Genomic DNA, 27,839 nt, shown 5'->3' on the forward strand with positions numbered 1-27,839 from the left:
TTGGAATTTGAAAAAACAAGCCTTGCGTGTGCTGCATGAGGAGTGTTGCCAGTGAACATAAAGGACTGAGATTTTCCGGTAAAAAGTAAAAGAGAAGAGGAAAAAAGAAATTGGGTCGCTTTATACTGGAATTTACGCAGTTGTCAGCCTAACGGGTTGCCGTTAAGGAGCGTGAGGCAAAGAGTAAAGCTGTCGAAGTTGATGTGACGCAGCGAACGACTTATGGAAGCATTGTTCTGTTCCTGGCACTGAGTGGGCGCCCCTTAGCACCGTGCTTAGTCCCCTCTGTGGTTTGTGAGGACTGGTGTGCGTGCCGTGAAAAGCAGTGAACACTCGTGAGGGAGAAGACGTAGCAGGTCTTTCTCCGAGGAACCGCAGAGTCGTCAACAGGAAGTTCCGGTCCTGTAATCGTGAATTAGAAAGAGGACTTCGTAGCCTATACTACTTTCTATGTGAATTTTGGAGAAAAGGAAGAAAGGTGGAAGTACTCAAGTCGGTAACAGAGGGAGTTGTACAAGTCTATGAGGTGAGCCCTTGAAGCCGCGTGAGGAGAAGGGAGCGGAGCTAGGAATGAAGTCACATTTCTAATACCGTAAAAGAAACTGATCTGAGGTGAGCGCCTAGCGTTCGAGGCATGAGTGAGTGACAGCATTGGGAAGCGGGTATCCCCTAACTCCCAGAAGTATTGGAGGCGAGTAATTAATTGTCTCAGAGAATCCGGGAGTATTCTTATATTTAATTGGGAGGAAGATTAACCGTAGGGGACCCAAGCTGGATTACATAATTGTAGTGAGCCTTTGAAACACTGTGAGGAGCGGTGAGCGGAACATAGTGTGTAGAAAACTTATGAAACTGTACGGTGGCAGCGCGTTGTAGCTGTGTGAGGAAATATCAGAGGAACAGAGAGTGTAGCGAGCCTTCGTTCCAGTGATTGAAAATTAACTGTGGCAGCACTTTGAGCTGTATAAAATATCTGAGATGATCAAGCAAGGGAGTTAACCCCTGTTGCCACGCGTGAAACGGAACTGAGGCAGCCTTTGGAAGCGGCGTGAGGAGATTTTAGAGGAACAGAGGGAGTGTGGTAAACCTCAGGGTTCCGTGTAGTAAACTGAACCTAAGCAGCGTGTGGAAGCAGCGTGAGGAAATCTCAGAACTGAGGCAGCGCTTGGAAGCGGTGTGAGGAGATTTCAGAGGAACAGAGGGAGTGTGGCAAACCACAGGGTTCCGTGTAGTAAACTGATCCGAAGCAGCGTGTTGAAGCAGCGTGAGGAAATCTCAGAGGGGCAGGTAGTGCAATGAACCCCAGTGGCGGAGTTTATACAGATTTGAGGCAGCGCGTCTTGTGAGAGATACGTAATCTCTTGGTATCATTGACTTTGGATTGACAAGGATCATAAATCAACAGACGGCGTGAGCAAAGCATATTTAGTGATTTCAGGGAGCTAAGAAGGGAAACAGTAGGCGGAGTAGGAAACCTGACCTTCAAATTAAGAACCCCAGTGGCCACAGCCTGCGCATTACTTTTAATCAGCTTGGGGCACCAGACAGTCCTGCGAGGTGCACTTGTACCGCAATCTTTCTGTAGGAGGTGGATATTACATCTTCATGTGAATTCCTAGATATAACTGCGCATTTAACATGGAGTGGGGCCTGAAGTATAATTTTCCGCCACCAGTGCCGTTTATGGAGGGGGATGAAAAAAACATTGCAGAATGGAGTGAGTGGAAAGAATATTTTGAGAAGTACATATCAGTTTTTGAGGAAGAGGAAGTATCTCTTATACCTGAGGAAAAGGCTGAAATATTACTTCACAGTTTAGGAACTGGGGGACGGAAAAAGTACCATGAGATGAAAAAGGTATTCATGAAAGGATCAGTCAGAAACATTTATGAGGACATCTTGAGGGTGTTGGATGAATATGATATACAAGCCTCGATGGTAAAGGTACAAAGGGATGAAGTGTTCAAGGAAAGAATGGATAGCAAAGAGGAAGCTAATGCAAGTAAAATAAACCCGGTGTGTACTATCTTCATAGGCGGAGTAAAGACAGATATGATCTCAGATTCAGGATCACGTTACAGTTTGGTAAGCAAGAAGGAATGGTATAGAGAATTAGCTAAAAAATATGGAGATGAATTGAAAGAGGCCAACATATCCCTAAAAACGTACACAGGGGAGGACATCAACGTAATAGGTTACAAAGTTATGGATTTAATGCACAAGGGAAATTATACTAGGAGTACCATATATATAACGGAAAGTGGACCCACCATGCTAGGGTGGAAGGATCAAAAGAAATTGAGAATATCACTTAATGGAAGAAGAAAAGAACAAATGAGTGAGCTGGCACAGAACCAAAGCATGCATGTAACAAAGGGTGAAGCATTGAAGGCTCGTACGCCGCCATCCAAGGGTTCGGTAGTTTTTGAAGGAGCTGCAAGTAATAAAGAATGTGGAAAAGAAGTAGCTAAGGACAAACTTAAGGAAAAACGAGAAACTTACCAAAGTTGGGTGGATGAAAGAGAAATACGTAAGAAACACGAGAGAAAAGGCAGTGAAGGTAAAGTTGGGAAAAAAGGAGAATCCGAAAGAAAGGGAGAACGCATAGTTACTACAGCAAATGAGCGGCAAAGGATAAAATGTAAGAGTAACCAATTTAATCGCAAAGAGATGTGGCAAAGAACCCCATCGTCCGAGTTCAGGACCAAAACTATGGAGGAGTATGTGGACAATTATGAACAGGAAAGAGAAGTGGACTCAAGTTTGTTTGAATCTAAGGGTGAGAATAAAGGAAAATACTTTCAAAGGCCCAATAGTGGTAAGTTGGAGAGTGAGAGTAAAGAAATGCAGAAAATACTAAAAGATTTCCCATTAAAGGTCCTGTCAGGGAAGAATGGTCCACTCTATGAGTACAGGAGAAAGCATACGTTTCGTGACCCAGAAAACACAACTGAGTTCTCCTATGGTAGTCTCGTGATGGAACAGGAGGACAGACTCAGGGCAGAAGAGGCTCATGTTGATGATCCGGAGCTGTTTGAAAAGGAATTCGATAAAGGTTTGGATTCTGGTAATGGCCAAGGGAAGGAGGGTAGAAGATGGCCTAGACCAGTCACAGAGGATGACATTGTAAGAGAGACATAGTGTGTCAGAGGGAGTTGCCGGGGTGTGCCCTGGCCTAAGTTACTGCCTAAAAAAAAAAAAAAAAAAAAAATGAAGAGCATTACCGCCAGGATCACCCCTCCTGAGGGGGATGGAAAGACTAGTAAGAAAAGTGCGGAACTCTATGGTGAAATAGACTGTAGGGTTTGTTCAGACCAAGGGGAGCCCAAGGTGAAAGAGTGATGTGGCACACATACCTGTTTTTAACCTATGTCATGAGGCTCATAAAAGAGACATTAGGAAGAGTAATGGTGGGGTGGCAGAAGAGGTGTTCAAGGCATAGGAAGAATCTGCCACACCCATTGTGAGACAAAGTTGCTCATCCCCGTGCGAGAATAGTCAGGACATAGCGTGGGACCTAGCGGGACATATTAACCTACTGTTCCAGAGTTCTTCCAGTCAGTTCGATACAGAGGTTAACCTTAAGGTTATAGTTTACTTTTAAAGTTGCCCATGATAAAGTTCTATCCTACTTACCCTTAATACCCCCGGGACAGCCTCCGCTGGCTCTGGGTTGGGGGGGGGATCTCCCCTCCCTTCCATAGTTGTTCGTTCTCTGTAACTTAAGGGGGTCGTCTTCCCCATACTCCTTCTTTTCATGTGGCGGTTCTCTTTCCTCTCCCATGTGGTCTTTCCCTCTCCCCTGTTTCCATTTCTTTCGTTGTTCTCTTTCAGTCTCCCTCTATCCCTCTCTTTTCCCTCTCCTTTTCCGTTTCCTCGCCTCCTCTTTACTCACCCCTCTTTTTCTCTATTCTCCCTCTAACTGCTCTTTCCCACCTCTGCCTGGGGCTCTGTATTTCTTTGTCATCTGTTCTCCTTAGGGGGGAAGGTGTGTTGTAACCTTACCTGCTGTGACTTCCCAGTCACCCACCCCTCTCCCTTCTCCCCTCTTGGTATGGTCCGCTCTGCCTCCGGGAGCGCGAGTTAGAATGTTGGTTATTAGAGTAAGCCGCCAAGCTGGGAGCACCTGTTTTATCTATGACCAATAAATTCATTCTTGGAACCCTCTTTGAGTAGTGATTTATTACTACACACTGATAATGAGCCACCTGGACTACGGCAATGCCAATCTGGTGGGTAGTAATGAAGGCTCCTGGCCCAGGTTCCAGGTGGTGGAGGACTCTGCTGCTCACCTGATCCTGAACCCCCCCCCTTTTCTCCTCGGAACCCTCTCTCCACTCCCTTCACTGTCTCTAGATTAAAAAGTGTGCCCTCTTCAAACTTCTCTGCCTGATGTGTAGACCCTGCTTGGGAAGGGTCCACTTTACCTTAGGAAGAAACAGCAGACATATATCCCAGCACCTCAGCTTAGATCGAGTGATCTATTGCTTCTATGCCCCAAATGTATTAGAATGACTAGGTTCGGAAGCCACTCCTTTTCATTCCTGGCTCGGCATCACTGGAATTGGCTACCTTTATCCATATTTATTTTATTTTATTATGCAGCTTATAACGCGCAGACTAAACCCGAAGGTATCAAGGCGCCTATCAAAATCAATAAACAGAAAATACAAAGTACCACTACGGGTATGCACGTGTGAAAAGATGAGTTTTAAGCGCGGATCTAAAAGTTTGCAAAGAGGGACTGGATCTTACTTCCAAAGGGAGGGCATTCCACCACTTGGGTGCTAGAAAGGAAAAGGCCTTACCTCCCCATCTTGCTTTTCTAACACGGGGTACAGAGAGGAGAAGTTTGTGACTGGAGCGAAGATTCCTACTAGGGTTATGCCGAGAAAGAATAGATCCCATGCTTGTAGGGCTGGGTTTAGCAAGTGCTTTATACACCAGGCACATGGTTTTGAAAAGGATCCGGTATTCAACGGGGAGCCAGTGCAGTTGTTTTCGGGCTTCAGTGGCAGAGGCACGTTTTGGTAGGTCAAGAGCAAATCTCGCTGCCGCGTTCTGGACCACCTGCAAGCGCTGTAGGTGACTCTTGTTCAGCCCTGCATACAGCGCATTGCAGTAGTCTAGTCGCGAGCCCAAAAGAGCGACAGCAAGTTGCTTTCTTGCCTGGGGTGACAAGAAGTGCCTGATTTTCCTCAGTATGTGGATAATCCCCCAGCAGGTCGAAACAGTCCTGTTGACCTGTTGGCACATACTAAGGTTGGGGTCGATCATAACTCCCAGGTTTTTTGCTGACAAGGTGGGCTCGGGACATACGCCCAGCGAGTTCGGCCACCACTCCGCCGACCAGATCGATTCCTTTCCTCCAAAAACCATCACCTCCGTCTTCTCCCCATTCAGCTTTAGTGAATTGTGGATCATCCACTGGCCAACTGCCTCCATACAAGATCTAAAATTGGCGGCAGTTGACGTAGCTGGCTGGGAGAGAGAGACTAAGATCTGAGTGTCGTCCGCGTAGGAAACTACCTCCATCCCAAAAGATCTAATAAGTCTGGCAAGGGGGGTCACATAGATATTAAAAAGGGTAGGACTAAGCGCTGACCCTTGAGGGACCCCACATTGCACAGACAGGGATGGAGATAGAAACGATCCCAGCATTATCCTTTGTTCTCTAAGGTCGAGAAAAGAGGAAAGGAGTCCCAGAGCAGACCCGCGGACCCCAATCTCCCTCAGGCGAGATGTTAACACCACAGGAGACAGGGTATCGAAGGCCGCTGTGAGGTCTAGAAGGATCAGGAGGGAGGTCTGACCCTCATCAACTCTGGTGCGGATGGTATCCAGCACTATGGTGAGGGCAGACTCGGTGCTATGTTCCCTCCTGAAGCCATGCTGGGAGAGATCCAAACAGCCCGAGCTCTCCACAAATGCAGCCAGATGTTTATTTAGATGGGCTTAGAGCATCTTTGCGGGAGCCGGGAGCAGTGAAATGGGGCGAAAGTTCTTTAACACCCCGGGGTCCAGAGAAGGCTTTTTAAGCAAGGGTTTTACTACAGCATTCTTCCACTGTTGGGGAAAAATGCCTTCCTTCATCGCTCTGTTCATGATGTCAACCAGAGGAGGAAGGAGAGATTCTCTGCACTGCTTGAGGATCTTTAGCGGGCAGACATCCAGCGGAGAACCAGATTTGGTTTTATCAAGCAGGATTTCAAGATCCTGACAGGAAAGGGGAGGAAAGGAAATCAATTCCTGATGTTGAGAGGATTCCGCAACACTAGGCTCAGGGAGAGCAGGCAGCAAAGGAACGGCGGTCAGGGATTTTTGGACCTCCAAAGCAGCATAGATGTCAGCGATTTTTGACTGAAAAAAGGCAGCTATCTTGTTGCACAGGTCCTGAGAGGCAACCACAGGATCCGGTGTCTGAAGGGTCGTAAGGGAATCGACAATCCTGAAGAGTTCTCTAGGAGATGACAATGAGGAGGTGAGTGCCGTAAAGTATTCCTGCTTGGTCTTAATAACTTCTAGTTTGTAGTTTTTAAGCAGGACCCTATGGGCTTCTCTGTCCTTAGAGGCCCAGCTAGAGTGCCATAGGCGCTCCTGCCTTCTTACTTCCTGTCTCCGAAGCCGGAGCTGTTCGGAGAACCAGGGAGCTGAGGGTCTTTTCCTAGCAGAATAGCAAGACCTTGCGGGAGCAAGCTCCTCCAAGGCCTCAGCAATGGTATTTTCAAATATAGAGACCGCAGTGGAGGTATCTGCCTCCCGAGGAATGGACAGACTGGTTGTCCATGGATGGAAGGAATCTTCCCTGATCTTTTTGAGGTTCCTTCGCACTTCCATGGTGCTCGAGGCCCTTCTAATATAGCCCCGTGCGGGATACATCATGTTGAAGGGAACGGCCAGATGGTCCGACCAGGAGAGATGGAAGGGGCTGGCAACTGTCAGCCTAGGGTCGTTGGAGAAGATACCATCGAGCGTGTGCCCCGCTCGGTGGGTGGGACCGTTCACCAGCTGGGTGAGTCCGCAGGCTGACATTATTTCTACCAGGGAGATAGTGTCGTGAGCCTCCAATAGCTCAAGATGGAAATTGAAATCACCTAGAATGGTCAGATTTTGTCGGCCAAAATAGGGTTCCAGAACCTGCATCAGTTTCAGCCCAAATCCTGCTCTTGGGCCAGGGGGGCGGTATACCAAGATTCCATTAAATGCTGGGTTAGCAGAATCTGAGAGGGAAAAATATAAGACCTGGAATGTGTCCTTAGGGTCAGAAAGGGGTATAGTGTGGCAGTGAAATTTGTCCTGATATAAAATGGCCAGACCACCGCCAACACGGCCTAATCTGTCCAATCGAGTAAGGCAGTAGCCCTCAGGGACCGCTTCAACCAGATCAGGGCCCGAGGAGTCTTTGGCCCAGGTCTCCGTAATAAAGACCCAAGAAGGTGTTTTATCTAAGACCAGTTCCTTGAATACAATGTTATTTTTAATGAGCGAGCGAGCATTGAGAAGAAGACAGGACTCGCAAACAGGACATACAAACATTCAAAAATCTCTTGAAAACATGGCTATTCACTCAGTAGGCTCTCACTTAGAGGCTGCTCACACACTGCAAATGTGAGTAGAGATCCCTTTGGGGATGATTTGTGCGCCTAACAAGTGGAATAAATAAATAGAGTCTTGCTGAACCTGAAATTCCAGCTAGAGTGGCTAACGCTTGCAAGAATCAATCAGCTGTTTATTTGGGAATATATGGCATCCTGAAGGATGTGGGATGGTCACTTTTACTGATCTTCATTAATAAACTAATATTGAAATGCTCTACAAAGTAGGTTTGCCTTATGTTGTTTCTAAATATGGTCAGTGCATTTGACTGAGTGGAGTGGGTCACAGAAGTGGCTGGTACATCTATGATTGTTTGGTATTTCCACATGATTGCTTACTTTCCAGTATGCTCTGCTTTCCAGCGTATGTGGCAGATTGTGAGAATGGAGAACGACCACAGTGGTGCAAACTGGATGACAACAGCTGAAGAATGTTAACATTTGAAGTATGTGCCATGACCTGATCAATCTTAAGTACTTGTTCAGGTGTGTATATTCAGCTGTTATTTGAGTAGTTGTGCATGTGAGGGAAGCTTTTTACAACAGGGAAGCTTTTTTTGGTACAGGTTGTTAAACTCTAGCAAGGGGGACAGCATGCTGAGGAACAGCTGAAAATGAGAGTTTGTGTGGGAGGCTCCATTCTCCCTGAACCAAGAAGTTGCTCACTTGTGAGTCAGTATCTAAAATGTCAGCTTATTTTTATTTAAAAAACTATACAACCATTGCACAATAAATACAGCAAGTTTATTAAACAATAAATAAATAACAGAAAACACAAAATATGTTTCACTAACAAAACATGAGAGACTAGCATAGAAAGTCCTTGCATTGACTTATTTTCTCCGGTGTTTTTAGAAAGGTACACATGATAGAGCTGGACACAGAGAATTCAAAACTGGTATAAAATTTGAAGATCCAGCTGTCCCTTTCTTTGGCTCCCGGGGCGAATCATTCATTGTGAAGCAGACATGATATTTCAGTTAGATCAGAGCTCATTTTTCACAATAAACAAAGATTAAATACCAATAAATAAAAAATAACATTTTACAGTCCTTACAAAGGAATCTCAATCCTATAGTTTCTGGCCAGCCAGATGCTTCTTATTTGTAGGGGTCAAAGGGGACCTTTTTGTACTGTGAGACATGACAGCACTTTTCATGAGAGGTGAGTACATGACTGTCACTCATTGTTTTATACAATGTTTAGATAACGTTCCTCTCCTTGAGGCGATTTTCAATTTTATATAAAACAACGTATATTAAAGATGAGTGCACCAGGTGCGTCATTCAACATTTGTGAAAGGGATGTATTTTGATTGAGCACTTTTAGTACAGGGAGGATGTCAGGTCTGAGCTGTCAGCACCTTTAATGCAGAGAGAATGCCATGTGTGAGCTGTATACACCTCTACCGCAGAGAGAATGCCAGGTGTGAGCTGTCCGCCAGGCTCTCGATCTCCTCCACCACTTCAATAATGGCTTCCACCTCGTCTTGGTGGAGCACATGGCTAGCGTTGGAGCAGATTTTCTCATAGAGTGATTCTTGGCTGAGGGGCTTCCTCCAGTGTCCATAGAAGGTGTCACATCTGCCCGTCATGATCTCTCCGCTGTCCAGGAGCAGCGCTACTTCTCCGTACATCTTGTCGAAATTAGCCACATTGTCCTCAGGGTGTTCCACAACCACCTTCTTCAGCAGGTTGATGAGGTCAGGTCTCCTGAGGCTGTCCTCACTGAAGGAAGAGATGCCCACCTTGCCATTCAGGAGGGCTCTGCAGGCGTTCAACTGGAAGGAGTGTCGGGCCTGGTGCTCAGACTCTGGGAAGGGGCTGTTGATGTACTTGGAGACTGGGACCCTCAGAAGAATAGAGCGGATGGCAGTGGGGTTGAAGGAGCCCATTATATTGATGACTCGGTTTCTGGCTGAGATGGCAGCGTCTATGACCCAGTGCATGCCCAGGTGAGCTGGGAACCTCTTGAAGGCAATGTCTTATTTCTCTAACAGGAAGCTGTAATCTTGATCTGGCACTGCCAGAGGCGAGGGCTGGTATTCACCATAGAAAGCACTGAACCCTGAGCAGCCGGGCACATCATCCAAGATGAGTGGGTTGGCTTCCATCCCTCGGGCAGCTAAAAGTACTGCTTCCATGCCAAGGCGGGTGGCGTTGCCAATATGGAGAGGCTTTGCAAGAGTCGTTGCATTGGCCATAGGTGCCCCTGCCAGAGAGGTTGCGGTCGCCAGAGCATGGGCACACTGGTCTGCATTCAATGAAAGAAGTTTCGCTGTGGCAGCAGCACTGCCCATGGTGCCAACAACAGATGGTGGGTGGAATCTGATAGGAGATACAAAGAACAGTGTCAAACATGGCATAAGGTTAATGGCAAGATAGTTGCATGGGTAGTACTAATAATAAGTGTGAACTAAAGGAATATGCTAAGAGCATGTCAGATATGTACCATTAAAGCCATCATGCAGTGTGAGGAGGCATTGTCAATATGCTAAGATCTAATCAAGCACTTAATATAAATATATAACCCAGTTACAGTGAACAGAAAAATAATCTTTACCATATTTACATTGTGTGCTATCCACATACAGAAACTGTTTGGATCACGGGCTCTTCTTTGGGATATTTCTTCCCTCTGTGCACATCAGGCACAGATCATAACATTACCCCTTCTAGGGATCTCACTCATACCACATGGGCTATTTCTACCCTCTTTGAGCATCACAACCATGGTCTTGAGATACTGCAGCCCCTGAGGGCATTCTGTGTTGGTCATGGAATATTTATGTCCTTTGTGGGCATCACACATACCTCTTGGGATATTGCTAGCTTCATTGAAGAAGCGCATGAGTCTTCCTTGCAACTCGATGCCTACATTGAATGCCAACAGGAAGTCTGAGCCACTGGGTCGTGAACCCGCCGGGAGCATCTGGGAAGCAGCCATTAGAGCCGGCAGCACAGCGCCCGAGGGGTGAGTGGCAGGGTGCCAAGTGTCATCGAAGTCCATGGAGTGAGTCTGTAGAAGAGGAGAAGAGGGTTAGGAGGTCTTTAAAGAAGAGGACCAGGAAGTGATGGTAACCAGAGCGATAGTGTCATTAACCTATGGAAACAATTTACAGACAAGGAGGAAACATATTCTAAAATGTTGTTGATTGACTGCACCTTTACCCAATACAGACTCTCTACAGAAGTGGAAACAGACAAGATTGAACACTGGAGGAGAGTGTATAGGAGTAAAATTCTCTTGAACTCATCGCTCCTAGTCTACAATTGATGGATACATTGATAAGCCGCTGTCAAATTCCTTACCGCCACTCCATTGACATATGCAGCCAGCGTGGGAGGGAGTCTCATTCTTTTCCTTCCGTACACAGAGCTGATCGCAGACAAGGAGAACATGTCCTATTGGAGAGAGCATAAAGTGATGAATGAACAGTGCTCCTAGTCACCTAGTGGAGGAAGAAGGTAGCTTGTGAGAGGATGGGTAACTCATCACTAAACACATGATGGTACATCTCCTACCTGGAGTGGTCTAGAAGGAGAAAGACAGAAGCAGGCCAGAGATCTCCATTAGCAGGAGTAGTGTTCCTGAAGGACAGCTTGGTGATACTCGCTCTCCTGGCACTGTGTCGAGCTATTAACTGCTTAACGACCCCAGGGAGCCTAAGTTGTGATTTGTGAAAATTCAAGGTGGATATTATGACTTGGTTTTCCTCTCCTCTCGCCTATTATTTCAGGAAGCTGGTCACACTGTGGGTCTAGAGGGTTATTTAATGGGTGGGGAGTCCAGGGTGTGATGCTTGGTTAGATCCAAGACTCTGATAAGCAGGTAAAATCTCTTGGTGATACTGAACAACTAAAGTCTGAAGAGGTTCTGATTAAGGGATGGTTTTATCATGAGACATTGCTTTTTTAGTCAAAGTTTCCTTTACCTTTCAGGGTATCTCAAGACCAAGGTAACTTTCTGGGTCCTGGTAGTGTGTTTTAATGGTGGTGTGTTACAGGTTGTAGGGTTTGTTTTGCTTCCAGCCTCACTTTAACTGAGAAGACTCTTGGGAGATGGTCCCCTCTTCTGATATATGGGGTTTTAGTGGGCATGTACTTTATGGTGTGCTTTCTGGTTTGGACCCCGCCTCCCTTTAAAACATGAGCTCCCAAAGAGATTATGGCATAGGCGTTTTTTAATGGCTGGGTGGTGAATAGTGGGTGTGCTTGTTGTGGCCCATGTCTAAGGCTGGATCACAGGGAGATGGTGATCAGCATCGGTCTGGAGGGGTTTGATGGATGATTGTTGCTTTGGAGTTCTGTGGTGTATTTCATGGTGTGGCACTTGTTGCCACTTACATGGTGGCATCACAGGAAGATGGTCACACTCTTGGTCTAAAAAGGGTTTTTTATGTCATTGTGTACCATGGGGTGGTCTATGGTGTCTTCCATGTCTCCTCCTACCTGGCAGGATTACAGGGAGATAGTGCACACTGTTGTCCTAGAAGGATTTTTAATGGATGTGTGTTGCAAGGTGTGTTGCATGATGTGTTCCATGTCACCTCTTACCTGGCAGTATCCCAGGGCGATGGCCACACTGTTGCCCTTTAAGAGTTTTTTATGGATGTGTGTTGCATAATGTCTTGCTTTGGTATGTTCCATGTCTCTCTTACCTGGCAATATCCCAGGCAGATTGTCATACTGTTTTTGTAGAATGGGTTTTAACCGACGTGTGTTGCAGGGTGTGTTACTTGGTGTGCTCCATGTCTCCTCTTACCTGGCAGTATCACAGGGTGATGTTGAACACATGGGTCGTGCTTCCCACCAGTCCAACCCCGATGCTGTCCAGGATCATACACTTGCTTCGGTGCCGCACAGCTTGGGACAGGTGATCTGCCTGGACTCCATGTATGAAGAACGCAAAGCTGCTGGTGACCGCCTTCTCCAGGGGCCTCCCCTCCAGCGCTGGGTGAGGAGAAGAGACAGGATCAGAACTACTGGCACTCTGGGTTGGCATGAGACAAGAGTCCAGCTGATCCGGACCAGAACCAGATCATGTGTATATGGGACAATCATTACTCAGGACCCTTGGAGTTCAGACCCATAGAAGGGTGCACAGACATAATATCGACTCCAAAATATCGACTGGACATAATATCGACTTTTAAATATAGACTGGACAAAATATCGACAGGACAGAATATAGATGACCAAAATATCGTTTTTAAGGTAAGTGATATAATATCGACTGTTAAAAATATAGATAGTAAAAAATATCGAATTTTTAATAATATCTAATTCTTTATAGTGTATTTTTATGGTATAATATGTGTGAAAAGTGTGTATTTATGTTATAACTAATTTTTATTAATGATTTTTGTTTTTATAATCATTGTGTAATTTAATTCTGTAGCGGGTTGTGGGTTTATAGGGGAATAGGGTGGGAAGTATTTTAATTATAATTAATCAAATATTTAAATGTATTTATTGATAGTAAATTTAAATTAATACTTAATTAATGTATAATAGTTAATTAATTAAATTTTAATTGGTAATTAATTTTAATTAATTGATTAATTGGTAATTATGTAAATTTTACAAAATTATTTTTGTAGCGGGTTGTGAGTTTATAGGGGAATTGGGTGGGAAGTGATTAAATTATAAATAATTAATTAATGACATTTATTTATATTTATTTAATTTCAAATAATTGTTAAATACTTTTTCATTATTAAATAATTAATAGTAAATATTTGTATTAATTAGTATTAATAGGTGATCAATAGAAATAATTATTGTTAATTAGTAAATATAATATATTAATTAATAAATTGTATACAAATATTAATTATTTTTAATTAATTATTAATAGATATTCAATAATACATTTTATAATTATTTATGAAGTATTTACTTTCCCTAATGTTGTATTCTCTGGAGTGGGAATAGTAATTTTAATCCCTACGCTATCCAACTTTTTCCCTACTGTTGCACCCACTGGAGTGGGAATAGTAATTTTAACCCCTACGCTATCCAACACTTTCCCTACTGTTGCACCCACTGGAGTGGGAATAGTAATTTTAACCCCTACGCTATCCAACGCTTTCCCTGCTGTTGCATCCACTCGAGTGGGAATGTTAATTTTTACCCCTACGCTATCCAATGCTTTCCCTACTGTTGCACCCACTGGAGTGGGAATAGTAATTTTAACCCCTACGCTATCCAACACTTTCCCTACTGTTGCACCCACTGGAGTGGGAATAGTAATTTTAACCCCTACGCTATCCAACGCTTTCACTACTGTTGCACCCACTGGAGTGGGAATAGTAATTGTTACCCCTACGCTATCCAACGCTTTCCCTACTGTTGCACCCACTGGAGTGGGAATAGTAATTGTTACCCCTACGCTATCCAACGCTTTCCCTACTGTTGCACTCTTTGGAGTGGGAATAGTAATTTTAACCCCTAAGCTATCCAACGCTTTCCCTACTGTTGCACCCACTGGAGTGGGAATAGTAATTTTTACCCCTATGCTAATTAATGACATTTATTTATATTTATTTAATTTGAAATAATTGTTAAATACTTTTTCATTATTAAATAATTAATAGTAAATATTTGTATTAATAGGTGATCAATAGAAATAATTATTGTTAATTAGTAAAAATAATATATTAATTAATAAATTGTATACAAATATTAATTATTTTTAATTAATTATTAATAGATATTCAATAATACATTTTATAATTATTTATGAAGTATTTACTTTCCCTAATGTTGTATTCTCTGGAGTGGGAATAGTAATTTTAATCCCTACGCTATCCAACTTTTTCCCTACTGTTGCACCCACTGGAGTGGGAATAGTAATTTTAACCCCTACGCTATCCAACACTTTCCCTACTGTTGCACCCACTGGAGTGGGAATAGTAATTTTAACCCCTACGCTATCCAACGCTTTCCCTGCTGTTGCACCCACTCGAGTGGGAATGGTAATTTTTACCCCTACGCTATCCAACGCTTTCCCTACTGTTGCACCCACTGGAGTGGGAATAGTAATTTTAACCCCTACGCTATCCAACACTTTCCCTACTGTTGCACCCACTGGAGTGGGAATAGTAATTTTAACCCCTACGCTATCCAAAGCTTTCCCTACTGTTGCACCCACTGGAGTGGGAATAGTAATTTTAACCCCTACGCTATCCAATGCTTTCCCTACGCTTGCACTCTTTGGAGTGGGAATAGTATTTTTTACACTTCTGCTATCGTACGGTAATATAATAGTATCTTATTTAATTATAGTATGTTACTATATATATATGTTTTAACAAATATGATTGTAAAAATTTTTTTTAATTAATTTCATTCGTTATTTAATTATTATAAGTTAATTTAAGTATTTTTAAGTATATTTTAGTAATTAAATTTTAATATTAATTTAATTTAACACTGTTTTTAATAAAGTCGATATTTTTTAAAACTATATTATTGTAAACGATATTTTGTACTCGATATTTTTGTACTTACCTGTTTGTAGATACAAACTCGATATTTTGTCTGTCGATATTTTGTCCACGATATTTTTGCAAGTCGATATTTTGTTCCTCGATATTATTTCAGTGATCCCCATAGAAGACGTAAGCCAGTGTGAGCAGCACCAGAACCAGTAACTGGACCCATGACATTAGAGACACAAGTCAGGGTGAGTGACACCAGAACCAGTAAATGGGCCCAGGATATAGAGAGAGGTCTAAGACCAGGGGGAGTGACACCAGAACCAGTAACTGGAACCATGGCATAAGGGACACAAGTCAGGGGGAGTGACTCCAGAACCAGTAACTGGAACCATGACATTAGGGACACAAGTCAGGATGAGTGACACCAGAACCAGTAACCGGGCCCAAGTAATACAGAGAGGTCTCAGACCAAGGAGGGTGACACCAGAACCAGAAACTGGACCCAGGACATAGAGAGGGGTTTCAGACCAGGGCGAGTGACACCAGAACCAGTAACTGGACCCATGGCATTAGAGACACATGTCAGGGTGAGTGACACCAGATCCTGTTATTGGGCCCAAGTGATACAGAGTGGCATCAGAGCAGGGGGAGTGACACCAGAACCAGTAACTGGACCCAGGACATGGATAGAGGTCTCAGACCAGAGGGAGTGACACCAGAACCAGTTACTGGACCTAGGACATAAAGAGAGGTCTCAGACCAGGGGCAGGGACACAGAACCAGAAACTGGGCCCAGGACATAGAGAGTGAGGTCTCAGACCAGGGGGAGTGACACCAGAACCAGTAACTGGAACCATGGCATTAGAGTCACAAGTCAGGGTGAGTGACACCAGAACCAGTAACTGGAACCAGGACATTAGAGACACAAGTCAGGGTGAGTGACACCAGAACCAGTAACTGGGCCCAGGATATAGAGAGTGAGGTCTCAGACCAGGGGGGAGTGACACCAGAATCAGTTACTGGACCTAGGACATAGAGAGAGGTCTCAGACCAGGGGTAGTGACGCCAGAACCAGTAACTGGGCTCAGGCATAGAAAGAGGTAAAGGGCTAAAAGAGCAGATCAGAGGGCAACGAGGGTGAGAAGGGAAAGAGGACAGAGAAGGAGAAATACCAGAGGAGAGGTTTGAGGGTGGTCCCTGTTAAAGGCTCCAGTCTGTCAAGCTGCAGTCCAAGACTGGCAAATGAGAAACTTCAGCCGGGCCCATGGGCAGTCCCAGCTTTGCAGATAAGCAATCCTAGGAGGGCACATGCCCTCTCCCAGCATGACACATAAGACGTCACTGCCTGGCATATCAGCAGGTAAAGCCTGGTTTATGAACAGCCCTTGACTTGCACATTAGCTGCAGGCTGGCACCGTAGCCACTCTGTCTCAAGGATCAAACCTGGTCCATGTAAACAGCGCCGCTAACGCATTGAACAGCACCTGGGATTTATAGGCACCACCCTGGCATATGATGCCAGCATCTGGACACACATGTGATGGCAGCACTCTGATAAATTATGCCAACACCCTGGCAAATGAAGTCAGCACACTGTCACATTATGAAAGTACCCGGCACTATAGGAACTATACTTGGATGCTATGCCAGCGCCTTCCGTTGGCATATATCTGATCGCAGCACTCTGACAAAGTAAGCCCGTCTTCTGGACTATGAAGCCAGCACGCTGGGAGATGATGCCAGCACCTTGGCACGTCATGTTTGGACTTGAGGTGGTCTCTGTTCTGGTGCAGGGACTCTGGTGAGATGTTGGCACGGGAACAATGTGGGCATGATATCAGCTGGCACAGTATGAAACTGTTCATCTTGTTCCTGTCATGGACGTGAAATGGGCAATGTTCCCTAGGGCACAGTGTACCACCAGGGTACACCAAATGGCACAACCATGTCATCTGGGACCCCATATTTCTATTGTCAGACTTCTGATCGGTTAAAGTTGTGTTATTTAAAAAAATCCCCTCGGGGCTGCCTCCAAAGACTCTGGCTAATTGAAAACGTTGTGTAACGTGCATTATTACACATTGTGAAAGAAGCACTTACAATCCAGTCCCAAACTCCTCTTACAACAGACCTTAATTACCTAAGATGCTCCTGTTATGCTCCCGGTAGACATGCACATCCATAGCATGAACAGAACTCAAACACATGACTAATGCACTCAGAGCAGACGATTGAAAAACACAGGATGAGGTCAGAATAAAAGGGGCCATCCTTTTATTCACCAACGTACATTTAAAAACGGAAAAGCGCTAAAAAGTGTGAGTAGGCGTCACTAGGGGGGTGCGGGGGGTGCGGACCGCATCGGGTGACACCCTCACTGTGGGGTGACACCATCTGGTTACGGTTACGCTGTGCAGGAGCGTAACAAACACCCTTGCAGCTCCCCAGTCTTCAGTACTTAAGGGGGCACCCTTCGAGAAATTAATCCTTCCTGCCTGCGCTGGGCTTGGAGGACTCGTTCTGATTACGGATCAGTTGTGTATTTTTCTGTGCTCCCTCTGTCAGACTGTCAGCCCCGCCCAGCCTGCCAGGAACAAACATAGGGGTCCATTAGGATGTCGGGCGGATTGCCTCCGCCAGGGTAGCGGTGGCCACCGCCACCCTGGCGGAGGCAATCCGCCCGAAATCCTTCCCTGCATTCCCCCCCGCCATATTACGATGGCGGAGGGGACCGCAGCGGTGGGAAACACCGCCCGCCTGTTTTCCGCCCCGGTCGCCTTGCGGCCGGGGCGGAAAAGGGATAACATGGTGGCGGTGTCTATCAGACACCGCTAGCCATATTAGCATAGGCATTTTACAATGCCTTTCCGTGGCGGCAATGCCGCCACGGAAAGGCATGCGGTCTTCACTCTGGGGGCCCCCTGCGGGCCCCCAGAGTGAAGTACAGTTGGGGGGTGCACATGGGGGGTACCTGTGGTACCCCCCCTTCACTGTCATTTGCAAAGCGGCAGGCACCACGCGGTGCCTACCGCTTTGCAAATGAAAATGTAAAAGTGCATTTTCTGCATTGTGGCGGGCGGTGCAGAGAGCTCCGCCCGCCACAATGCTCAATATACAGGATGTGCCCGCCACTGTGGCGGGCACATCCTAATGGTGCGTGCGGGACCCCCGCCCTTAGGGCGGGCGGTCCCGATTTCCGATAGGATGGCGGGCGGGCAAAGCCCGCCCGCCATCCTAATGGGGCCCTTAGTTGCGAATCTTCGGCGCGGGCGGGGCTGCTCAGAAATTCATTGAAAGAGGCAGTGCTTCCTGCTCTGGTCTCGTATTTCCCTGGAGCAGAAAGCCATTGAGCGTGAAAAAAGGAATGACGAGGTTAAGTGTGCCTGCTGTTCACACTTAAAATATTCAAAGACAGTTAGTGGCGCTGCCGCCTGCCCTTCCAGCGTTATACCCACCTGGAGGAGAACTGAATGCGACTCTGCACCCACTCGAAAAATACATTGAAATGCTCCTCTGCTGCAGTCCTGCCCAGGATGGTCACAAAACTTCCAAAGCTGGGGACGTCGCAGCTCAAGGGAAAGGAGCAGATAAACCGTGAGCATGAGGAATATTAGGCAACAACTCCGATCTTTCTTTGTTACTTATGATGTGCATTTTAGTCATTGCATGCCAGGTTATCAAATCCGGGGCTTATTTTGGGAGCAGAGCAGAACACGAGTTAGCAGGTCACATTATTGGCCCGTTTTAGAATCCTAAGCACACAGGAAGTGCTCCAGTGACTGTGATTAGAAAGCCTGCACTTGATGGGGTCATGATAAACTTTCGACACAGCACCTGCTCGGGCCTCTCCATGCCCCCCACACCTCCACAATGGGAGGGTTGACGGCTGCGTCAGAGGCCTACACATATTTGTTGAGTAGGCTGGGGCACGACCTGTATAGACGCTCCGCAAGGCCAGAGTTGGGCATGCACAGAATAAGGTAAGGTGAGTCCTTATTATTATAGGCTGTTCTAGGTGCTGTAGCTGCTTGATGGCTGGCACTGCACCAACTGTATTTCTGCAACCACTACCTTAAATTGAGAATATCACCCTGAGAAGTTGCTGTTGGGAGCTGGATAGCAAGCCTCCAGCCTAAGGATGAGTTTGCAGGAATAGCAAAATGCAAAGTAAAGGACAAAGTATTGGTAACAAAACCATGCATGTCTTTAGTTTTTCCTGTTCAACCCATCAAATATAAACCATGCAGTTGCAGATATGAGTGTCTAAGCGCATTGAATCAAATCGCAAATCAGGAATGGACTAATGTAACCATAGGGCTGTTTTTGAAAGGTCTATTGGTTGAGAGGGGAGATGGTGCAGGCTGAGGGGGAGATGGTGCAGGCTGAGGGGAGATGGTGCAGGCAGAGGGGAGATGGTGCAGGCAGAGGGAGAGATGGTGCAGGCAGAGAGAGAGATGGTGCAGGCAGAGAGGGTGATGGTGCAGGCAGAGGGGGAGATGGTGCAGGCAGAGGGGGAGATGGTGCAGGCAGAGGGGGAGATGGTGCAAGCAGAGGGGGAGATGGTGCAAGCAGAGGGGAGATTGTGTAGGCAGAGGAGGAGATGGTGCAGGCAGAGGGGGAGATGGTGCAGTCAGAGGGAGAGACGGTGCAGGCGGAGAGGAGATGGTGCAGGCAGAGGGGAGAGATGGTTCAGGCGGAGGGGAGATGGTGCAGGCAGAGGGTAGATGGTGCAGGCAGAGTGGGAGATGATGCAGACAGAGGGGGAGATGGTGCTGGCAGGGCGGAGATGGTGCTGGCAGGGGGGAGATGGCGCAGGCAGAGGGAGAGATGGCACAGGCAGAGGGAGAGATGGCGCAGGCGGAGGGAGAGCTGGTAGATGCAGAGGGAGAGATGGTGCAGGCAGAGGGAGAGATGGTGCAGGCGGAGGGGAGATGGTGCAGGCAGAAGGTGAGATGGTGCAGGCGGAGGGGAGATGGTGCAGACAAAGGGAGAGATGGTGCAAGCAGAGAGGAGATGGTGCAGGCAGAGGGTGAGATGGTGCAGGCGAGGGGAGATGGTGCGGACAAAGGGAGAGATGGTGCAGGCAGAGGGGAGATGGCGCAGGCAGAGGGGAGATGGTGCAGGCAGAGGGTAAGATGGTGCAGGCGAGGGGAGATGGTGCAGGCGAGGGGAGATGGTGCAGGCGAGGGGAAATGGTGCGGACAAAGGGAGAGATGGTGCAGGCAGAAGGGAGATGGTGCGGACAAAGGGATCGATGATGCAGGCAGAGAGGAGATGGTGCAGGCAGAGGGGGAGATGGTGCAGTCAGAGGGAGAGACGGTGCAGGCGGAGAGGAGATGGTGCAGGCAGAGGGGAGAGATGGTTCAGGCGGAGGGGAGATAGTGCAGGCAGAGGGTAGATGGTGCAGGCAGAGTGGGAGATGATGCAGACAGAGGGGGAGATGGTGCTGGCAGGGCGGAGATGGTGCTGGCAGGGGGGAGATGGCGCAGGCAGAGGGAGAGATGGCACAGGCAGAGGGAGAGATGGCGCAGGCGGAGGGAGAGCTGGTAGATGCAGAGGGAGAGATGGTGCAGGCAGAGGGAGAGATGGTGCAGGCGGAGGGGAGATGGTGCAGGCAGAAGGTGAGATGGTGCAGGCGGAGGGGAGATGGTGCAGACAAAGGGAGAGATGGTGCAAGCAGAGAGGAGATGGTGCAGGCAGAGGGTGAGATGGTGCAGGCGAGGGGAGATGGTGCGGACAAAGGGAGAGATGGTGCAGGCAGAGGGGAGATGGCGCAGGCAGAGGGGAGATGGCGCAGGCAGAGGGGAGATGGTGCAGGCAGAGGGTAAGATGGTGCAGGCGAGGGGAGATGGTGCAGGCGAGGGGAGATGGTGCAGGCGAGGGGAAATGGTGCGGACAAAGGGAGAGATGGTGCAGGCAGAAGGGAGATGGTGCGGACAAAGGGATCGATGATGCAGGCAGAGAGGAGATGGTGCAGGCAGAGGGTGAGATGGTGCAGGCAGAGGGTGAGATGGTGCAGGCAGAGGTTGAGATTGTCCATCCGGTAAGTTGTGAGGGGGTGACACCATGAGTTACCCGCACCGGGTGACACCAGCCCTAGTGACGCCACTGAAAGTATTTTAACATTTCGAGAATCCTAACGTGAAATCAAAGACAAATAAACGTGTGAAAGGAGTATTATTACCATGTACATCTTCTAATAAATAAATGCACTCTCTGCTCTATTTTAAAATAAATCTCTATAAAACCAAATTGAATTTCGAGATCTAGAGACAGGCGTTCAACCAATGGAAACAGACGATGCGTCCCAAACTATTGCAAAATATACAAATACAGCCGTTACAGCTGCGACCCCCGATATATGTAGCAGGGGCTCACCTGCAAGGCGCCTTGAAGCATCCTGTGCCTAGTGTCTGCTCTGTCCTTAGTGGGGTTGTCTCTGTCGCGTCAGTCAGTCTCTGGGGAGGTCTCCTCTGTCTCTGCAGTCAGTCTTAGTTCCAAGAGAGGTCTCAATCAGTCGCTGTCTTTGGAGATAGATGTTCTCTGTCCACCTGGAGGGTCTTTTCTGTCCCTGTCCTGGGACAGTCCTTCGCTCTCTCTCGGGTGCTGACAGGAGGGGGCGGGTTGGGCCTCTAGTGCTGGCAGGTGTTGTGTCTCTCTCCAGCCAGGGGTTAAATACGCTTAAGGGGGAAGTGATCCCCCCTAAAAAAGCCCTATGTGGAGTGACATCACTAAAAGGGGCGGGGCTGGGCCTGGCATCACCCTCTGGGAAAGACCAGGAAGACCTATTGGAAATTCCTGCAGTCCATATACTGGAGAAAAGAACAAAGGTGGGGGAGGGGCCTGTGGGAAACCCCTGGAGACATCCCAGACTGCGTCGAAGTGTCCGCGAGCCCTCCCCTGGCTTCCTAGGATGACGGATGGACTTAGATAATAGTGATGGTGATATCAAGAGGGTGTGTGCGCGCTCAGATATATAGCTCCTCTTCTGTGCGCTTCTAAACCTGAGCATATATGTATGTACAAATGAAACTGCAATTCTAGTTACAATCGACCACCAGATCTCAACCCCAGACACATAACAGGCAAAGTAGTCTGTGCCATGGGAGAAGCAGCATGTACCTGATAAAATATGTCCTCTGGAAAAAGACCTATAGAAAATCCTTTCTAAATGACACCAAGTTTGAATATTTACCACTGCTCCTCTGCCAGTTAATAGCCCCTTAAAATTCTATTACAAATGAATCTCTAATATACCAGGGCCCTGCCGTCACATTCCAAGCTTCTTCCAATACAAATGTAAGTTTTGCTCAAATATGCCAAAGTTTTCCCAATTACATAACGCTGAGTGTTGTTAATATGATGATCAAGGCGCTAGCCTGTCCCCGGGGCTGCTCAGCTGTGCGAGACATAAGGATGCAGCTCACAGCACCAGCCATCTGCTCACAGTGCCAGGTGTCTGCTCACAGCGCCAGGTGTCTGCTCACAGCGCCAGCCATCTGCTCACAGTGCCAGGTGTATGCTCACATTGCCAGGTGTCTGCTCAGAGCGCCAGGGGGGTGCCCACAGCGCCAGGGGTCTGCTCACAGCGCCAGGTGTATGCTCGCATTGCCAGGTGTCTGCTCAAAGTGCCAGGGGAGTGCTCACAGCACCAGGGGTCTGCTCACAGTGCCAGGTGTCTGCTCACAGCGCCAGGGGTCTGTCACAGCACCAGGGGTCTGTCACAGCACCAGGGGTCTGCTCACAGTGCCAGGGGTCTGCTCATAGTGCCAGGGCTATGCTCACAGTGCTAGAGGGTCTGCTCATAGTGCAAGGGGTCTGCTCATAGTGCCAGGGGTCTTCTCGTAGTGCCAGGGCTCTGCTGACAGTGCTAGAGGGTCTGCTCATAGTGCAAGGGGTCTGCTCATAGTGCCACGGGTCTTCTCGTAGTGCCAGGGCTCTGCTGACAGTGCCAGGGGGTCTGCTCATAGTGCCATGGGGTCTGCTCATAGTGCCAGGGGGTCTGCTCATAGGGCCAGGGGATCTGCTCATAGTGCCAGGGGGTCTGCTCATAGTGCCAGGGGGTCTGCTCACAGCGCCAGGGGGCTGCTCACAGCGCCAGGGGTCTGCTCACAGTGCCAGGTGTCTGCTCACAGCGCCAGGGGTCTGTCACAGCGCCAGGGGTCTGTCACAGCACCAGGGGTCTGCTCACAGTGCCAGGGGTCTGCTCATAGTGCCAGGGCTTTTCTCACAGTGCCAGAGGGTCTGCTCATAGTGCAAGGGGTCTGCTCATAGTGCCACGGGTCTTCTCGTAGTGCCAGGGCTCTGCTGACAGTGCCAGGGGGTCTGCTCATAGTGCCATGGGGTCTGCTCATAGTGCCAGGGGGTCTGCTCATAGGGCCAGGGGTTCTGCTCACAGTGCCAGGGGTCTGCTCACAAAGCCTGGAGTCTGCTACTCAAAACTGACATTCATGTTGGTAATGCAGTGATGCCCCAGAGTGTGAAATGCATCTTCCTGTGCCAGTCACTTACCCGGCCCCTGCAGATAAAGCACCATCACCATGTCAATAACTCACATCGACGGAACACACAAAGACGACCCACAGTCCATGGACGATTTCAATATGTCAATAAGTATATCACAATAAGTAGGAGTGTACCTTCTTTTTTTTATTTCAAATGATTTTATTAGGAAATTTTTTACATACACAGTACAGAGATAGTGAAGGCAAAACTGGTCTTGTTATAGCGTCGTCCGTTGCAGTTAGTATACACTAGATATGATGGGACGCTTTTATGCTGCGTTTGCATAAACGGCCTATGACATTTGCAGCATTTAATGTTCTTGTGCGTTGCCTTCGTAATTGAGAAATCGATTGGATTTTTTTTTTTATTCTCCCCCTTTTACCTAATGTTGTGTTATTTGTTTCTTCTTTTTTTCCCAGAGTTTTATATAGCGCGAACTTGACCCGAAGGTGTAAGGTATCTGAGCGCTTTACACAAGCACCAGTTGCTTTAAATGAGGACACATTCATTTTTAGTAGGCACAGGAAGATTAACTGATTTTGCCAGGGTTACAGGATGTTGCGCATCCTTGCTGAGACGTGACCCAGTTCATCAGATTTGAGGTCCAGCGCCCTAGTCGTTAGGCTACTTCCTCTCCCCTATGTTATTAGTTTTCGGCAGGACTGTGCTTGTGAAATCTATTGTTTTTCATATAAACTTAAGAGGGGTTTAAATCCAGGCTTTTCATTGGTTTCTTTGCTTACTACTTACTTTTCCGCCATTTCTATTGGCTGTAGCATATTTTCCTGCATTTACCAATGTTTGTAACTCATCTGCTTCTCTTGTCAGTTTCCCGTAGCCGAAATACTGTTAATAGCAGCTTTGGTAGAACTATTTTTCATAAGGTTTTGCCTCGTTCTGCTTTTTTGTCTTGCAGCAGATTTACATAACACAATTTATCACCCGGAGAGATGAGGTGACCTCACAGAATCACAGAACGCCGCGCCGCAGAGACTTGAACCAGGATCTACAGCTCTTGATTCGGCCGCTCTGGTCGCTATGCCACATCCTCTCCACTCCCATGAGACTTGACAGGAAGCTCTTTCCTTTGCCCCGAACAGTGATTGATAAAAGCAGCTCATTATTCTTCACACAGGCGAAACCGATGCATTACCATTGCTTGTTAGGTCTCGTGACCTACAATGCGCGCAAGCGCATTGAGGGAGCGAGAATTCAAGTCGGCAAAATCCTCGTCAAACCAAGGGCTTTCAGCCGCGGTTTTCTTGAAGTTCACGTGAATCACGTGAACAAACAAGCACGCGCATCAGGCACTCCTCCCACACCTCACAGACATCTGTTCATTTCTCCTCCCCCTCCCCAGCCAGCTTCCCCCAGGCTCCTGCTGCTTCACACCCAGCCTCTGCACCCTCTGCACTCCCACGCCTGTCGCATTTCTCCTCCCCCCTCCCCTTCTCTACCTTCCCTCCGTCTTGTCTATCACGTGCTTTTCTTATTCTTTCTGTCAGATTTTTATTCATTTCCTTTCAATTTCTTCCTTTTTGTTTTCTTTCTGTTTCCTGCTTTGTATCCCATGGATCTCGCTTTTCATCTTCTTCCTACACTACACTAATGTTCATGTAAAATCACAGAAAGACCCTGTGAAGTTCCGGGGATCACATTTTGTAGCAAGTAGCTGAATTGCACTTTTAACGAGTGGGTCTTGATGAGGTAACATGCTAATGGCACAGTCTGATTTTGATTTTACAATGACGTCTGCATTATTCAACCATTGGAGAAAGAGCATTTGCATTAATCAACCAATATTCAAACTCCAGCGCTTCCTCAGTCACCGAAAATGTCGCACCGATCCGGTGGGGCAAATGTTACCATTAAACTGATTGATCAGTAAGAATGTCACAGTCCACAATCCTGTTGTAATTGGCCCGGCCGTATTAGCGATTAGCTGAACCTACACGTTGTCCTCCTTAACTTGGCTATATATGAAAACGCCATTTTGAATGTTGCAGCGGCCATCTTAGATCATGAGCGGCCTCGTGGCTGGCGTGCCCTTTAGTCCGTTGTCCGTTCCGCTGACCACTTCTATCTGCCCAGCAACAGGCTATTTTTAGTACTGGTCAAGCCGCACATGCGCAGTTCCCACTGACCCGTAAACCTTCTGGAATGTGCACCAAACTGACCAGCGGAGTTGTGCCCCCTCCAATGAGCTGGCAGTATTCCAAAACATGACCATATATGTCCTTAAATGCGTCTTAACTTGTGCCGCCTATCTTTTATAAACGGGGTCACACCGGTGTTCGGTGTGATACCTCTTGCATTACCGAAGGGTGCTGTTTGAGTGTACCACCACCCCATGGGGTCTTAATAAATTTGTTCTTTGCCTTTTACAGTTTCCGTGCCAACAGTTCTTGAGTGTAAGTGGGTTATCTCTGGAGTGTGTAGGCCTTGGGAACCCCGAATTACTTCAATTGGCGACCACGAAGGGACTCATCGGCGACTCGGATGCCCGAAGGAAAGGTCGTGACGAAGGCTTGGAAACTCGCCATGGACGCGCGCTGCCACGAGTGACCCGAGTCTTGGCTGCCACTGTGTTTTTTCCTTTCCTTCCGATCTGACCTTCCAGGTGGCGCCGGTCTCCGACTGAGTTTCCGAAGTGTCTGCATCACTGAGAAAGTGCCGTTTGGCTGATTTGGCTTACAAGACCTTGGCAGTTGGAATCTGGACATTTGGGAATTTGGGTAAGCTTTGTGATCGGTAAGGTAGTCTTCGGACGCTTACTGAGGTCCTATGATTTGTGTTCGGTAAGGTAGTTTTCGGACGCTTACTGAAATTCTGTGATTTGTGATCGGTAAGGCAGTCCTTGGACGCTTGCCGAAGTCCTACGATCTACGTCTTTGATTTGAGTTAGCTAACATTGTGAATTTGTTATCTTTGAACTTATATGTGTAGTGCACTTCACATAGGCAGGCATGTAGAGATGTTTCTCTAACTTTGTTTTTTTTCCCCTGAGCGGCACACTTGTGTGAAGAACTGTAAGTGCCATTTTGTGTGGTGTCACGTGTTCGTGATACTTTTTGAACATGCCTGTTTTCAGCACACTCCGAGGAATGTGTTGTCTTGGAGAAGGTACCTCAATTAGATTAGCAGAAGCACAGCCGGCTCCCCCAGAGGGAACACCAAATAGGGACATGTATATAAAATTTGGCCTTCCCCCTATTATGTACAGTAAATTATGGCATAAGTACACCAAGGCCGATCCTGAATTACAATGGCCTCTACACGGGTCGTTTGATTTAAGTAAAATACAATTTGTAGAGAAATGTTTGTTTCAACGTAGGTCTAGACAAAATATGTTTGATTGTGTGCGAATGTGGGAGAAAGCGGCGCGTGAGCGAATGAAGCGTGAAGTTGCCTTGGCGGACAAAGAGCAGCGTAAGGCTGCTCGGGATAAGGCTTTACAGCTTGAGGAAAAGGAGGCTCAGGAGAAGAAAGAAAGGGAGGAACGGGAACGTAAATTGCAAACGACTGGTCAATTTTCTATTCGTCGACCACTCTATCCTGTCCTTAATAATGAAATTGATGATTTTTCTTTGTTAGAACGGTCACCGCCTCCGTATGTTTCGCCGACGGCTCCGGATGAGGATTCAGGGGACGACGGACGGGATAAGTCGGACAAGAAGGGTATATCCGCTCTCAGGTTCACTGCGGAGAGGTCCGCTCACCTACGCAGTTGGGCTCGTAAAGTGAATACGCGTAGTATTACTCAGGAGCAATTGTTAACAGAAAAGAAAGGGTGGTCGGATCTTGAATTGATGTACTTTTTGTCTAGTCTGGCGGATGAAGTAGTAGGCGCATATCGTGACCTTTCTGATACGTTTGAGCCCAAAGCATTGTCAGTGTATCGTGAAAATTTGACTAAAGGTGATTTTGATCTTTCAGATGTTGATGACCTGTTTACGCAATTGATCAAGCTGCGGGATGAGACAATCCGATTGAGGGAGGAACGGAAAAAGAGCCAAAAGGAGGCCGAATTGGAGACAAATGGGCAGGCCAAAGAGTGTTCTCTCCGTGGTTCAGATAAGAGTTTTGCATTGCATGTTATGCCTATGCGTGAAGCCGCACCTTTGTATGTTCCGCCAAAAGGGGAAGGTACGGATGATGATAAATTGTCGAAGGATGCGAAAGGGTATTTTTTGTATAATTGGGTATATACGCCGTGGAATAGAGCGGATGTCATGGCATTGAAAAATTCTCTACCTGATCTTCGGAAGAATCCGGCGGCATTTTATGAGGGGGTG

The 27,839-nt window shown here is 47.2% G+C and overlaps 2 protein-coding genes and 1 pseudogene across 2 annotated transcripts in view; 1 reads left to right on the plus strand and 2 right to left on the minus strand.

The window, feature by feature from the left end:
- Positions 1-9,000: 9,000 nt before the first annotated feature.
- On the minus strand, positions 9,001-9,543 carry LOC147689176 (cis-aconitate decarboxylase pseudogene; annotated as a pseudogene).
- A 36-nt stretch (positions 9,544-9,579) lies between these two features.
- Positions 9,580-12,244, minus strand: LOC147689177 (cis-aconitate decarboxylase-like). The gene is made up of 4 exons (XM_086939876.1): positions 12,152-12,244; positions 10,907-10,999; positions 10,342-10,613; positions 9,580-9,922 (listed from the first exon to the last, which is right to left on the minus strand). The coding sequence occupies exons 1-4, from the start codon at positions 12,242-12,244 to the stop codon at positions 9,580-9,582; spliced, it is 801 nt and encodes a 266-aa protein (XP_086796002.1).
- A 145-nt stretch (positions 12,245-12,389) lies between these two features.
- LOC147689178 (uncharacterized) overlaps positions 12,390-27,839 on the plus strand; it is a 38,550-nt gene continuing 23,100 nt past the window's right edge. Inside the window, exon 1 of the mRNA XM_086939877.1 lies at positions 12,390-12,551. Within this exon, the coding sequence (XP_086796003.1) occupies positions 12,390-12,551 (162 nt within the window). The remainder of the gene's footprint in view (positions 12,552-27,839) is intronic.

Source organism: Lissotriton vulgaris, chromosome 10 (genome assembly GCF_964263255.1).
Source record: "Lissotriton vulgaris chromosome 10, aLisVul1.2, whole genome shotgun sequence".
In the NCBI taxonomy this organism is placed as follows: Eukaryota; Metazoa; Chordata; class Amphibia; order Caudata; family Salamandridae; genus Lissotriton; species Lissotriton vulgaris.

What these genes read in the sequence shown, in the direction of transcription:
- LOC147689177 (XM_086939876.1), bottom strand. Translation starts at nt 12,244, where the DNA reads ATGGAACATACCAAAGCAAGACATTATGCAACACACATCCATAAAAAA. An exon ending in CATATGTCAATGGAGTGGCG is followed by an intron (nt 10,614 to 10,906) that starts GTAAGGAATTTG and finishes CCTCTTCTACAG; the next exon opens with ACTCACTCCATGGACTTCGA. An exon ending in GAATGCCCTCAGGGGCTGCA is followed by an intron (nt 9,923 to 10,341) that starts GTATCTCAAGAC and finishes ATCTCCTATCAG; the next exon opens with ATTCCACCCACCATCTGTTG.